At 46.2% G+C, this 12,859-nt stretch overlaps 2 protein-coding genes across 3 annotated transcripts; both read right to left on the minus strand.

The window, feature by feature from the left end:
• Positions 1–357: 357 nt before the first annotated feature.
• Positions 358–3,158, minus strand: LOC109520876 (uncharacterized). The gene is made up of 5 exons (XM_019878459.1): positions 3,091–3,158; positions 2,456–2,637; positions 1,611–1,718; positions 1,155–1,295; positions 358–958 (listed from the first exon to the last, which is right to left on the minus strand). The coding sequence occupies exons 1-5, from the start codon at positions 3,104–3,106 to the stop codon at positions 746–748; spliced, it is 660 nt and encodes a 219-aa protein (XP_019734018.1). The 5' UTR covers positions 3,107–3,158; the 3' UTR covers positions 358–745.
• A 2,140-nt stretch (positions 3,159–5,298) lies between these two features.
• lrrc3ca (leucine rich repeat containing 3Ca) lies at positions 5,299–10,466 on the minus strand. Of its 2 annotated transcripts, XM_019889661.1 has the most exons (3): positions 9,795–10,466; positions 6,100–6,942; positions 5,299–5,768 (listed from the first exon to the last, which is right to left on the minus strand). In XM_019889661.1, the coding sequence occupies exon 2, from the start codon at positions 6,892–6,894 to the stop codon at positions 6,115–6,117; it is 780 nt and encodes a 259-aa protein (XP_019745220.1). In that variant the 5' UTR covers positions 6,895–6,942; positions 9,795–10,466; the 3' UTR covers positions 5,299–5,768; positions 6,100–6,114. The 2 variants fall into 2 exon arrangements, with proteins under 2 accessions (XP_019745220.1, XP_019745153.1); XM_019889594.1 differs by having other exon boundaries at positions 5,299–6,942.
• Positions 10,467–12,859: the final 2,393 nt, after the last annotated feature.

The following is a 12,859-nucleotide window of genomic DNA, read 5'->3' on the forward strand; positions in this document are numbered from 1 at the left end:
GGAGCCTTTTCATCACCCCGAATGACGCTTGCGGTCACCGGCAGCCATCCAAGCGCTTACAACACTTCCTCTCGGAAAGCCGAAAGAGTCGTAAGGCACGAACCTCCTTCCCTCTTATTAACTATGTAGAAATTATTTCAATAACCTTTTTACTGTAGTAGATTAGCTTTATACACGGCGGCGTTGGCATTGGTGATATTTTGCTTCAGGTCGCCACGCGTCTTCGTTTGAAACAAAATTTCTGTGAAAACTGGTAACCGCAACTGTGATGAACATATCAATTGCTTTTGTCATCATTTTTTTTAATTGGCTTTTTTTGACATCCTGTATTATGATTGACGGTCAGAGAAGCAAAAATTAAGAAAACGGTTTATTGCAGGACAGATTATAAATACTATTGGCATGAACATTCATACAAAAATACTCCATAAATAACATTTGATTGAACTTAGTATTTCACGATGCCCCATTATGTCTAATAAGATTCCCTTGATCGTCAGACTCCAGTATGTACAGTATTAGAGCTTTGAGATTAGTATTTGGTGTAAGATTGTCATGACACAGGCAAGTGGTGGCAGTTAGTGTAGACACAAGGCAGCATGCAACAAGTCATCTCAGCTGTTCAATCAAATATAAATAAATACATACAAATAAATAGGCAAATAAAAAAATAAATCCCTTAGCAGAGCAATAAATACTTCTGGTATATTAAAATAACAATAATAATTTTGAAGAGTGAGCAGTGTTATATCAGTCCCATCAGCAGGTCGCTGTCCGTTTCCTCCTCGTGGCTTGTGTCCAGACCCCGGAGCAAGCGGTGAATATCCTGGCCCAGGGACTGGAGCTGCACCAGCGTCAGGTGGGTGGCCACCTGGACCTCAAAGTCGCCGTGCAGGTGTAAGGTCACGGGGCTCGGGGTTGTGTGCGGGTCATAATCTGTCTGGACAGCTCGCAGCATCTGCACCAAGACCAGCGTGCGGAGGGATCATCAGAGATGGCATAAGTCATCGCGCACAAGTACAAATAAAAGTCAGGAAAATAAATACGTGTAAAACCGACTTTAGTAAATGATCAAAAGTATTCAGTAAGTTCTTGCCGCTGGCGATCACAAAGCGACTAAAGAATTCCAGAGGCCTTACGTTTGTTTTATTTACCTTGCTAATTTGAACAGCAAGATCTCGGACAGTATTCATGAGGTCAGTCACTCTCTGTGTTTTTTCCAGCAGAGGTGAGATGGTGCTCAGCAAGGCCTGGTGCAGTTGCAGACCCTCGTGCATGTGTATCAGACTGCTCTCCTGATGGGAGGAGGGGGTAGAAACAACCAGCAGGGCTTTGATTACTTCACTGAGGAAACCAATCAGGCTAGAAAAACACTTGACACTAAAGCACAAGTCACAATCAAATGTAATGACAGTAGGGACGGCCACCAAAATGTCTCATCCCATGGTTCCATGAGCAGAAAATGCTGCGCAGAGGGGTTCAATTCATTTCACACAATCTACCGACTTCTGAATCAATTAGGATGGCTCTTCCTTAAACAAAAACTGATACCATTACAATAAATGGAGTCCACTGGCCATGAACCAGTTAGGGAAAAAGCACTCACTCACCAACGGAACTTTTTCCGAAGCGATTTTGAGCACGGGAGCAGGTGGGAAGTTGATGTTGGACGCCATTGTGCCGAGCTTGGCGTTTTCGGAAGAATTCAGTTTCAGAGTCTGCGGTGAGGAAACGAAAGAACAGACATGTTACAACATTGGCGAAATATGCTTTCGAAAGTTCGGTTACTACCTAATTTCAATGGTAAAAAAAATTTGAAATTGATTATCCATCCAGCATTTTTTCTATTCTGCTTGTCTTTGGGCGAGAGGCAAGGTGCACTGTGAACTCGTTGCCAGTCAATCGCTTTAGACAAACAATCCCTTACCCCCACACAGGACAGCCTGAAGCAAGATTTGAACCCAGAGACTCAAATGTGCGAACCACTAGGTAGTACGCACATATTGAAAATGGACACTTCATCACAGGGTACACATAGATGACCATTCTGTCACATGCACACGCCTAAGAACAGTTTGTACTTTTTAGGAAACCTGACATGCATGTCTATGGAGTGTGGGACAAAGCCAGGGAAAGGCCCACAACTGAAGGAAGCCACTAACTCATTTTTCCGTCTAAAAAAAATACACCAAACAGCTGAACATTTTGGAGGAGAAACTGAAAGTAAACATCTTATCGTCTTTGATTTGGACTACAGCTCAGGCGCCAGTAGTAGTTCATGATGTCAATCAACAAGAGCAGAACTCAATCAATGCGACGATTCAATAGAGCTCGATTAGTGATGCCTAGTCGCCATGCAGCCGCTGCTTGTGCTATCAGTAATCCAATTAGGTCCACAACCTGTTCGGCGATAATAATCGAGACGCTGGTGAGAAAAAGATGAAGAGTCCCTCACCTCGGCGTGGATGCTCGATTTGTGAGCTTCGGGAATGGCGAGCAGGATTTTCTCGGTTAGACTGCGGCTCCTCCGGACGAGCGCTTGGAATTGCGCCCCTTCAACAAGTGCGCACATGTCAGCGCAAACCTCCGGTAGAGGCGCGGCGCCCGCAACCCTGGCCATGTGGAAGACAGTGAAAACTGCAGGGAGACAGCAAGAAAAATGTTGTCATGAACAAGGCGAAATCCAAAAGAGGTGCAGCACAAGGCTTGAGCTCTGGCTCTTCCCTGTCTGCTTCCTCCCTCCAGGCCAGAGTAGCTGCCAATTCCTAGATCATGTGACACTAATGCATGTCAAACTCATGTAAAAAAATTATTGAAAAAAAGATAAATACAATAAAAAAAGCGAGAGAACACTAGTATGCCCCTTAAAAAAGACTTCAAGTTAAAATTCTCCAAACAGTTTGATTCAGTTCGTCTGTGCTCAGAGAGACGGCAGCATTTCACTGACGTCACTACTCACCAAGAGAGAGAGAACACTAGTATGCCCCTTAAAAAAGTCCGGATGACTTCAAGTTAAAATTCTCCAAACAGTTTGATTCAGTTCGTCTGTGCTCAGAGAGACGGCAGCATTTCACTGACGTCACTACTCACCAATCAGGATGTTCATGGCCTCGACCGGCGGAATGTCTTTCGAGTACTGACCTCAAGTGTACACAGTTGATTGATTGACCAAATGTCATACGTACGTGTATATATATGAGTGGCAAGCAGTGGAGATATCCTGGGCTTTCCCAATACTCGCCTCGGACAGCGTGTCATTGTCAGTGATTGCAGAGTTCCTTTTAATTTTGTGAGAAAGGGACAGTTTGGGAAACGGATGAGCAATGTCATTGTTTGGATCACAGCATATTTGTAAATGCTTATTTGGGTTTTCTGATTCACAAATAAAATCACAGAATAATCAGTGGTAGGAAATAAAGGTTCAAATTCTTTCTACCGAAGTCGATTTTTCAGCTCTCGATACAGTACTTCACTTGAGTACTTATTTTTCCGGCGACTTTTTACTTTGACTCCCTACATTTGAAAATAATCATTACCGGTACTTTCTTCTCCGTAATGGAATGAGGCTTGTGATCTTCTTCACCTCCAGTGAATGTTGACGTAAAAAAGATGGAAATGGAGAGGGTGAGATTGGTGGAAAATTCAGAGACCAGCGGTGAGCAGAGAGGGGGACTGACAAGGGTGTGGACCCCCGTGCGTCCACCTGAAGGACGGCATCCAAAGTCACTTCAGTTAGTCAGCTCATAAAGTTACCAAAGCTTCGGTAACACGTTGTTCTGATAAGTAATGCCAGCTTTCTACATCCCGCTAGAATAAATTCCAGCCATCAATTTTGTGTAGCGCCTAATTAGGGTGTGCCGGAGCCAATCCCAGCTCACTGTGGGTGATACGCACGCCTTACCGTTAAATACAGGTGTGTGTGCATGTGTTTTCCAAAGGGCCTCTCGTTCAAAGAAAGTCATGGAACGGTGGGCTGTTTTTGAGGGTGGTTGGATAACCGTATGGGCAGCGGGCCACTCTCAAGTGATTGTCAAAGTCTGGAACAAAGAAAAAATGAAAAAGCCTGACTGGTGCAAGGGGGCCATCTCGTGGAGATCTGTGCACTGCAAGCTAAACCTCAACTGATCCCTTGGCTGGTGGGGGGGGGGGGGTAATGTCAATTACTTGTGAATTTTCGCTGTTAACAGCAGGCCCCGGTGCCTATCAGCTATAAACAGAAGGGGGTGGACACCAAACCAAAATAATCATGATCTCGTCTCTTCTTCTTCTTCACAAATGGACTTTCTGTGAAATCCGGGCCTGTTTAGTGGAATACAACATGCATTATTTGTAGTAACTAAGTGATCATTTTCGGACCAATTAAGTGACACTGGATCAGCTCCCGCCTCGCAGCACACAATGCACAGCGTCCCACTGAATGCACAGTCCATCCATCAGCCTGTGCATTTATGCTCGCCTCGTGTCACAAAGGTGGCTGGAAGCAATTTCACCTGGAACCCAATCCGCGAAGAGGGCCTCGCTACCCACCGTTTAACGTGTCACCTTATCCACTCGTGCGTGCGCCTGCTGGTGTAACACCAACACCAGTGCACCGCGTCCAAGCTATCTAAGACCCGACTGTCAACATGAGCATTTTTTATGATGCTGAGCAGGTCCGGTGTCTCGCTACTCGTTCATATTCATTTGTACACTCTGTCTTTTGACAGCTGCTATTCATGCATCCCATTATACTTGCAAGAAGACAAACACATCAGTAGCCAAACATCTTTTTAATGAAAATGTACGGACGCGTGTTGTGAAGGTGACGCAATCATCCACTGTGCTTCAAGATGCAATCATAACCCGGGTTTGCCCAAAACACGCTCCAGCTTTTACTCCCCGATAAAGCATCCGACCGCATCCCTCTAAAAGTGCTAATGGGCAGTCGAAAGGTGAATAATTCATGCGGGCTGCATTGCATCAGCTAAAGTTTTCATGCAAAGAAACGTATTGCCGACAATTAGCTCAGTTAGCACGGCTTATTACACTTGAAAGTCAAGGAGGCCCCATCCTGATGGGTGGACGTCCACGATGCGGTACCCTCAGGCACATCTTTTTAATAGTTCTTCTATCTTGAATACAGAGTAGTCATTCGCTTATGAATATTCTCATTAAAGTCTCATTATGTGTAAGTGATGTTTTATTTTTCCCTCGGCGTCTGTCCGGCTTCCCCTGTCCCTTCCTTCGCAGCACTGTCGGTCCCTTGTTTGTCATTCAATCAGCCAAGTCGATGAGATTTTGTCTTTTTTTTTTTCTTTCTTCCTTTTTGGTCAATGTGGCAGTTAAGATGAAGTCGGACGCCCGGCGCCTCTAATTTGTCATTCAAACAGCCGAGCAGGCACAAGTGACAATCGGGCGGTTATGACTGAGCTGGGAAAATAATATGAGCCACTCTGATGATTTACATTGCTGCGCTTCCCAGATATTGCGCATTCAATTCCATTTGTAAACTTTGAGTCACAAATGATTTGTGATGTCTGTATGATTTGGAGAGAGAAATTGAAAAAGCACATCAATCAGTAAGACATGACTTTTCCTGGTACGTAGCCTACCAGAGTGGTTGGTGATGATTTCAGCGTTTGTGGGCCATTCCACCAAAATCGCTGCCATTTGTATCCACGTTTAAGATGTGAAAATGTTTCTGCTCAACAGCTTCTGATGGCTGCCGTATATCCCACCATGTTATCACGGGGCTTTTCCACGCCGCAACAACGAGGCGCTCTAAAGCAGGTGTTTTCAGGTGTCGGCATAGCGAGCCAGCTAACTGCACAATTGCGCCAGGTACCCGCCAATGAGAACAAATGTGCTGACTTCAACGTGCATGACATGGCGCCGTTTTAGCCGTGCTCTGAAAACGTTTTAACCTTGGAGCTCCACATCGTCTCAGTTGAAACATTTTTTCATCAGTCATCCTCAAACACGGATCAAGTATTTAGAGGCACCACTCTTTTTGGTGGAATGGCCCCAATGTGTTTTTTTTTTTAATGACATTTTGGCTCAGAGGGGGAATAAGCATTTCCAAATGTCAAGTATTTGCCTTTGCTCCGGAAGGATTGGGCAACACCGGCCTCGTGGCTAAACAACAGTACTGATGGTAGAAGACTCCTCAGACTTTGCTTGCCTGCTCGGCAATGACTTGAGGTACTCCAAATGTCTGCGGGCGTCCTCCTGGTTGGCCCTGACGTAGTAGACCAGATAAGAGATGACCATGGTGAACCAGCCAAACATGACCACCAGCATGGCCACGTCTGTAGTCCTCTTCATCACCACGCACAAGTCGACGTCGGGCTCCAAGAGGAAGGCCAGTCCCTGAACGCTCATTTCCTCCGGGTCGGAAGTCTGGCACACGATGCCGGTCAGTGACACGGGCTCCAGGTCCACGCGGGGCATGGCCATCTGCAGGTTGCAGTCGCAATGCCATGGATTGTTGGTTAAATTCGCCCGAGCCCGAAGGCCCTCAAAGGAGTCCGCGGTGAAATGGACTAACTTGTTTGCGGAAAGGTCAAGGAACTGCAGCGAGGAGCTCAGGCCTCTGAAAGCGCCCGGCTGCAGCTGGCTAATGTCGTTGTGCGACAGGTCCAGCTCTGCCAGGTGCGACAGGCCGGCGAAGGCGTTGGCCGGGATGGAAGTCAAGAGGTTGAAGTCCAGGTAGACTCTCCGCGTGTCGTTGGGGATGTCCTGCGGGATCGCGGTCAGCTGCTGATTGCTGCAGCGCACCGTCTTGCCGCCGCCGTCGCTCTCCGAGCAGTAGCAGTGTTTGGAGCAAGTGGTGGCGGCGTGGTGGAAGCAGAAAGTCATGAGCACCAGGCTGTGCGGCAGCAAACACATGACCACGTAGTCGACCGCGATGGACATCTCGGCGTTGGGGCCAGGCCACGCGTCAATCGCCCCTGCAACTGCTGAGGCGGAGGCATACAAAACAACACGTCAGCTTTCACAACTCTCCAGCATTCATCATGTCAGCAAACAATTGCAGGCCCTAAAATCACCGTCCGATTTCAAACGCCACTTTGAGACCGGTGTCTTCACAAAGTGGGTCAATCCCACTCCACTGGGGCCCCTCCTCAATTTCCCATAGTCCGAACGGGTGGACAGGGTGCTGCGCCCTCATCGCAGCTGAGAAACAACTGGACTCCTGTTGCTTTTCCCGGGAAGCCCCTTTTTTTAAATGCGCAAAATAAACAACCCGAGAGAATCCTTGGGTGCCATGGCGCCGCTTTTCTAATTGGCATCCCTGCCGTGCACTTTGTCTATTTCGGTACATGCAGACTGACATTAACATAGCAGAAGAGGCACATAGCATTCCGACAAAACAACTCACAAAACTGAGAGGAGCTGACACAGTTGTCCTTCCACCTGCCAATCCTATGTCATATCTTTTGGATAAGAATAAGATAGTTGTGCTGACACAAAAATGGGAATATCTACACTACTATTCAAACGTTTGCAGTCAACATGCATAACTCGACTACAACAGATAATACGGTCGTGCCAATTGAATAGAATGCAAAGAAATTCAACAGATTTTTTTGCTGCATTTCATGCTTCAGTTCAGCGGGCATTTTGCCGCTCCTTCTGGTTTGTGCCTCGGCCAACTGGGGGCAGTAAGTTGCAGGGATATTTGTTGTTTTATCCTCAGAGGATAAAGAATATATGCCTGGGAATACTGTTACAGTGTCTGTTTGCGTGTTGCTCCACTGCTTTAAGAGTTATCAGACCATGACACAGATGCTATCCGTTAGCTCATGGAGCTATCATTTTACATTCTTTGTTAGGATCTATGCTGTCATCTAAAGAATAATGATGTGGGTGTTTCAAATAGACAACGAGTAATTTTCTTTGTTTCATTCTTGAAATTGGACTCTTTGTCCACCCGGCCTAACCTTCCCTCACCCAAAGAACTCAGGGAAGCATCCGATCCAGCGAGGGGAAATCGAGACCAACCATACAATGTGCAGGCCTGTCTTGTCCGAGAGCGCCACAGCTCACCCAGGCGTCTTTAATTCCTTCAAAATGTATGGTCAATGAGCACCAATCCACTTACAAAGATTAAAAAAAATGTCATCGATCTCTCTGCGAGTATCAAATAGCGTTTCATGAGGTGGGGTAGCGGGCAGGGTGCGGTGGCCATGGTGGGTAGCGATACTGTGTCCCGCGTGAGGAGCACAAAGGCTTCCCGCAAACAAAATCCACCACTTCCAATTCAATTAACACCCGTCCGCCGTTTAACAATTTGAGAACCGCTGATGCAGCTCTCGCCGTCGAGGTCCACGCGGACGATCTGCACCGCGGTCAACTTGAGTTGAGGCTCAATTTTGAGTGGCTCAAGCGACACAATTCCAATATTCTGGTCTTAATTGGCACAACTTGAAAATGTGTCAGGACAGCCCCCGACCCAAAAATAATGAATAAATAAATTTGGAAACAGGTTGACAACAGTGCTAGAAATAGTGCCTGGGGGCATTTTTGGCATTTGGTAAGTTCTTTCTCCTCCTATTTTGTGTTGCCATGTTCCAGTATCTGTCTCTTGATCTGTTCCCCCTTGTGCTCGCGTGTCCTCTTTTCCTTCGAGCCACCATACCTTCTCTTCCTGAGCCCACGTTTCCCCTTTTTGGCTTTGCGCTTATCTTGTCAAGGCTGTTTTAGTTGGTCGTGCACCCTGCTGACAGCAAGTGCAGGAGCAAATCGAACGGAAGTTGTTTTCCCTCGGCTTGGGATAAAAGATGTGTAAACAAGGAAATGGGCCGATTGTGAGCAAAGTCGATGGATAGATGCTTCCCAACCTTGATTGCAACCGCTAAATAAAGACATGTCTCGATATTGACATCGTGACAGTCTGGCCTCAATTTGATAACAAATGTTCTTCCTCAGGGTGAACAAGTGTTCGATGCTGTCCTTATGTTTTATGAAAGCCAAACGGGGGACACGCAGGTTAACTGTAACCGTCTGCCATCTTGATGAAGACCTTTTAATTGTTCTGCCTCTCACTATACATCGCTGGCATAGACAGATGAACAAAGATACTGGAAAAAAAATCGGACCCCAATTCAGTGAAATTGGATCATTTGCGAGAGATGATCTCGCACGACATGCATGTGTTTTCATGCTGTTTGAATGCATTGCCTTGCTTCTGTGCTATCCTGGAATTTACACACCAAATCTTTGCACCCTAAAGTTGCATTGTGTAGAGAAGCCGGTGCATGGTGTTTTTCAGGGCACGAGAGCCTGAATGAGCCGCCGGTTGTTTATCAATGGGGATGGAGGCAGACCGAGTCTTGACATGATCAGATTTGATCAAGCCAGGCAGTAATGTTGTTTTCAAGCTCTTAGCTCCATCCGCTCGCAAAGCCCTCATTGGACGCCAGCTTCAATTTCCACTGATTTGAAGCGGAGATGCATGGCAACATTTTGATTGTGTCCCATGCCGTCACACGCAAGTGTTCACGTAGTCTGGTAAAATATAGATGCTGATGATTGACGATGCAGCTGATCCATCACTTGTTGTCGTGTGTCCACTTCAATCAGTCAATGCCAAATGAGCATAATTCATTTCAACCAACTGCGGTTCCTACCCATAATGCAACACGAATGGGAAATTAATTGAAAGATATAATTGAACAAAACCTATGTGGGCATGCTGGTCTATATTTGTCTGGAGAAAAATAGAATCCATAATGAACTCGTCATGCATGAGGAACGTATGATTACTTAAAAAAAAATAACTAAAACAAAACATTGATGTGTCCAATACACTCACCTTTGTGGCGCTCTTTCCCTCGTCGTCATGATCCACCGCATCTTTCAATGTTCCTACACCACGAAGCGGATTCAACTTGCTGTCTGTTGCTTTCCGCCGCAGATGCTTCCACAGCAGTTCAAGGCTCGCCCGTTTAGTTTCCACGCAACCAGAGGAGGCAACATATTAGCTGGCGCCTGTGCGCTCGGGCTGGGAGGCGCCCGGGAGAGGGGCACGTCCAACATGGGTGCGATGCAAATAAGTCAACGCGCACGCAGCACGAACGCCTCCACCCTGCTCCCCCGGAGGCTTCTCGAGGGCTTCCCTCGCTCGTGTGACGACGTGACTTTCACGGCGATTCTGGGACGGAGCGTCTCGGTCAGTCTGCTGGCTGGCAGCTCGTGTGCATGCAGCAGGTGGCCTCACACCGAAGGCCACGCCCCCTGTGGAACCCTGGTGATTTGAAGGTGCGCTGACTTCCCTTGCAACGGCGTCGTTTCTCCCGGACTTCTGTTCTAGCGTGGCCGTAAAATGATATCTTAAATCCAGTAATCCGGAATCTGCTCCACGTTTTGGTCTCGTTTGCAGGTCAGCTTCTACTTGCCGTACTTAAGGAAAGGAAGAGTACAGTATACATTTTTCTGGCCTTTTATCAAGTCTCCTTATCAAGGTCTCAAATGAGCTGGAGTCTCTCACAGTTGACTTTGGACGATTGGTGCGGTCCACCTTGGGGTGCTCAGCAGACAGTTCATAAAACAAGGAGACCTACTGCAAACAAATGCTTGTAAACAATCCAAAGTGCCATAGACAAGTTCATGAATAGCATTGGTTTCTGGAAGGGACACACAAACAGTGGAGCAACACATAGAGACAGTTAAGAGAGCAATACTCACATGCATATGTTACTTATCCTCTGCAGAGAGCGATGCATATACAGTGCTGTCTCCGCGTACTATATATCCGTTTTTCTTACATTACTGTATACTTTACCCAGGTGGGCCAGGCCCACACAACAATAACGAATGCCATCATCAATCTTTTCATAGAATAATAACCTAGTCAAACCGTTACTGTTGCACTGGTCTGTATCCTTCATTCCTTCAAAAGTAGGCAAACTATAGACGTTTGCCTTTTCCTAAAAGGAAAAAAATCCCAGCCGTTGTTGTTTCACAGCCCGGTTGATAAAAGGGCCTTTGCCAAATAGAATACAAGTGTCTGAAAAGTCTCATTGAACAATAAAGTTGAATTGTGGTCTTGTCGCGGTCAGGTCCTGAGGTTCTGCGGGTCGTGTCCACACCCTTGATGAGGAAAGCCGATCGATTGCACTAAAACAGCTGTGCTGACCCAGGAGTCTGCCAAGCAGCCACTCATAAGGTCGTAATGGAATTAAAATCAATACGCCGGGTTCCTCCCGTCCTCCTGCTGCTCCAGACTGACATAATGCGGATGATGAAGTGCCACGTTGTACTTTGTGTACAATTATAAATGCCTTCTCAAAATAATATTGCCAGCATTTATTATCCATTTAGGCATTTGTCCCAAAAATCGAAAGTAGTTTGCAGGTTGTGCTCAGCAACAAAGAGCTGACAGCATGGTTCTTGGATTTGTTGTCAGTTTGTTCGACTCCCTTTTAATTGAGTCACTGTTGGGTATTTTAATCAGGTTTAATTGCCAAGAAGACATTTACGAACGCCATTAAAGATCCGGCTGGACTCTCTTTGGCAGTTAGAGAGTACGGAGAGTTACAGTGAAGTCATTCCACGATCAAACAGTGCCATCTAAAAACCGATTTAAAAAACTGTTTCGATTTTCTGTTCATCAATTGACTTTGGGCGAGAAGCGGGGGTACACCCTGGACTGCTAGCCATAACAACATACATTCTGCTCACCGAAGATGCCGATTATGAAATGTGTTCATTTGTACAGGTCACTCCAGACATGATTTGCTCTCAGCATTCCCGCTCTTCGTTGACAAGAAAATCTGACAGTGAGACAGCAGAAACAGAATGAGTTGGACTCGGCTTCAGGGGAGAGTGCGCCGCTAGTCAATCTCCCTCAGTTTTATCAGATTACTTCAAAAGCTTCGACAAGCAGCCAGTATGCACGCGCAAACAAGCATGAGTTTGGATCAGCTGCACTTGCAAGTCAATTAATTTAGCTTCATTATGATTGCTTCTGCCCCAGTCTGCACTCTTGATAAAGGCCGTACCTGTGAGATGACAGTAATCCTTGCAAGGGGGATTTGCATATAAGAGTCCCTCGTGGTGTCTAAGCACTGCCGTGGAGCTGGATGAAAAAGCCGTGATGAATTTTTCTCCTTCATTCTCATTTTTCATTCCTCCAGCGCTCCCGGGCGTATGCCCCGTCCACAGAACAAGATCAAACACTCGCCGGGTTTGTGCGAATACATTAGCCAACTTTATTTATTTATTTTCCAGCGTGTCTTGACTGGGTCTTACACAAGAGATTGGCGCATCAAACGGATTTATTTCCAAAGCAAGCACAGCCAGTCATAATAGGTGGTGCCCTCTTTTCAAAGTGATGAGAATGTTCATGTGTTGGGAATGTTGCAACTGTGGCAACCCATGCAGATCAATAACAATACTCACAGTCATATGTTATTTATCCTCTGCCTAAAAATGACTACTATTACAGCAGCAGACTGAGAAGTGTCCATCTCCATTCCTTAGGCGTGTACGTTGTACAGTACTTATTTTGAATTTGATTTAGTGCATAGCATCTATGCTATTTCTCGTTCTGGTGATATTTATTCACAACTAGCAATCAGCACCAGTGCCTCACCAAAATCGCTCCACCACCTCACGACCGCCTGCCAGCACAGGATAAAAGTTGTTTTCCCTCTGGCCTTTTTAAAGAACTGCAAAGTCATGCCTGGCACTATATTGTGTCTCTCAGGCATATTCACCACAATAGCCGTGGGGATTTGAGTTCATCTTAAAGGTCAGGCTTTCATTGAAACAGACAGTGCTTTCACAACCATGTCCAGGTCAGCTGAGAGACCTGCAAAGAAGACAGATAAGGAGAAGAGGCAAGCGCATCATTGCATTTACATTGACTGCTGGC

The sequence above is a fragment of the Hippocampus comes genome, unplaced genomic scaffold (assembly GCF_001891065.2).
Source record: "Hippocampus comes isolate QL1 unplaced genomic scaffold, H_comes_QL1_v1.1 scaffold330, whole genome shotgun sequence".
In the NCBI taxonomy this organism is placed as follows: domain Eukaryota; kingdom Metazoa; phylum Chordata; class Actinopteri; order Syngnathiformes; family Syngnathidae; genus Hippocampus; species Hippocampus comes.

Bases quoted from the DNA above. Each gene is read 5' to 3' on its own strand.
- lrrc3ca (XM_019889661.1), bottom strand. From the start codon at position 6,894: ATGTCCATCGCGGTCGACTACGTGGTCATGTGTTTGCTGCCGCACAGC.
- LOC109520876 (XM_019878459.1), bottom strand. The intron at 1,296-1,610 runs GTGAGTGAGTGC...TCCTCCCATCAG, and splicing joins CTTCGGAAAAAGTTCCGTTG to GAGAGCAGTCTGATACACAT. The intron at 959-1,154 runs GTAAATAAAACA...GTCTTGGTGCAG, and splicing joins TTGCTGTTCAAATTAGCAAG to ATGCTGCGAGCTGTCCAGAC.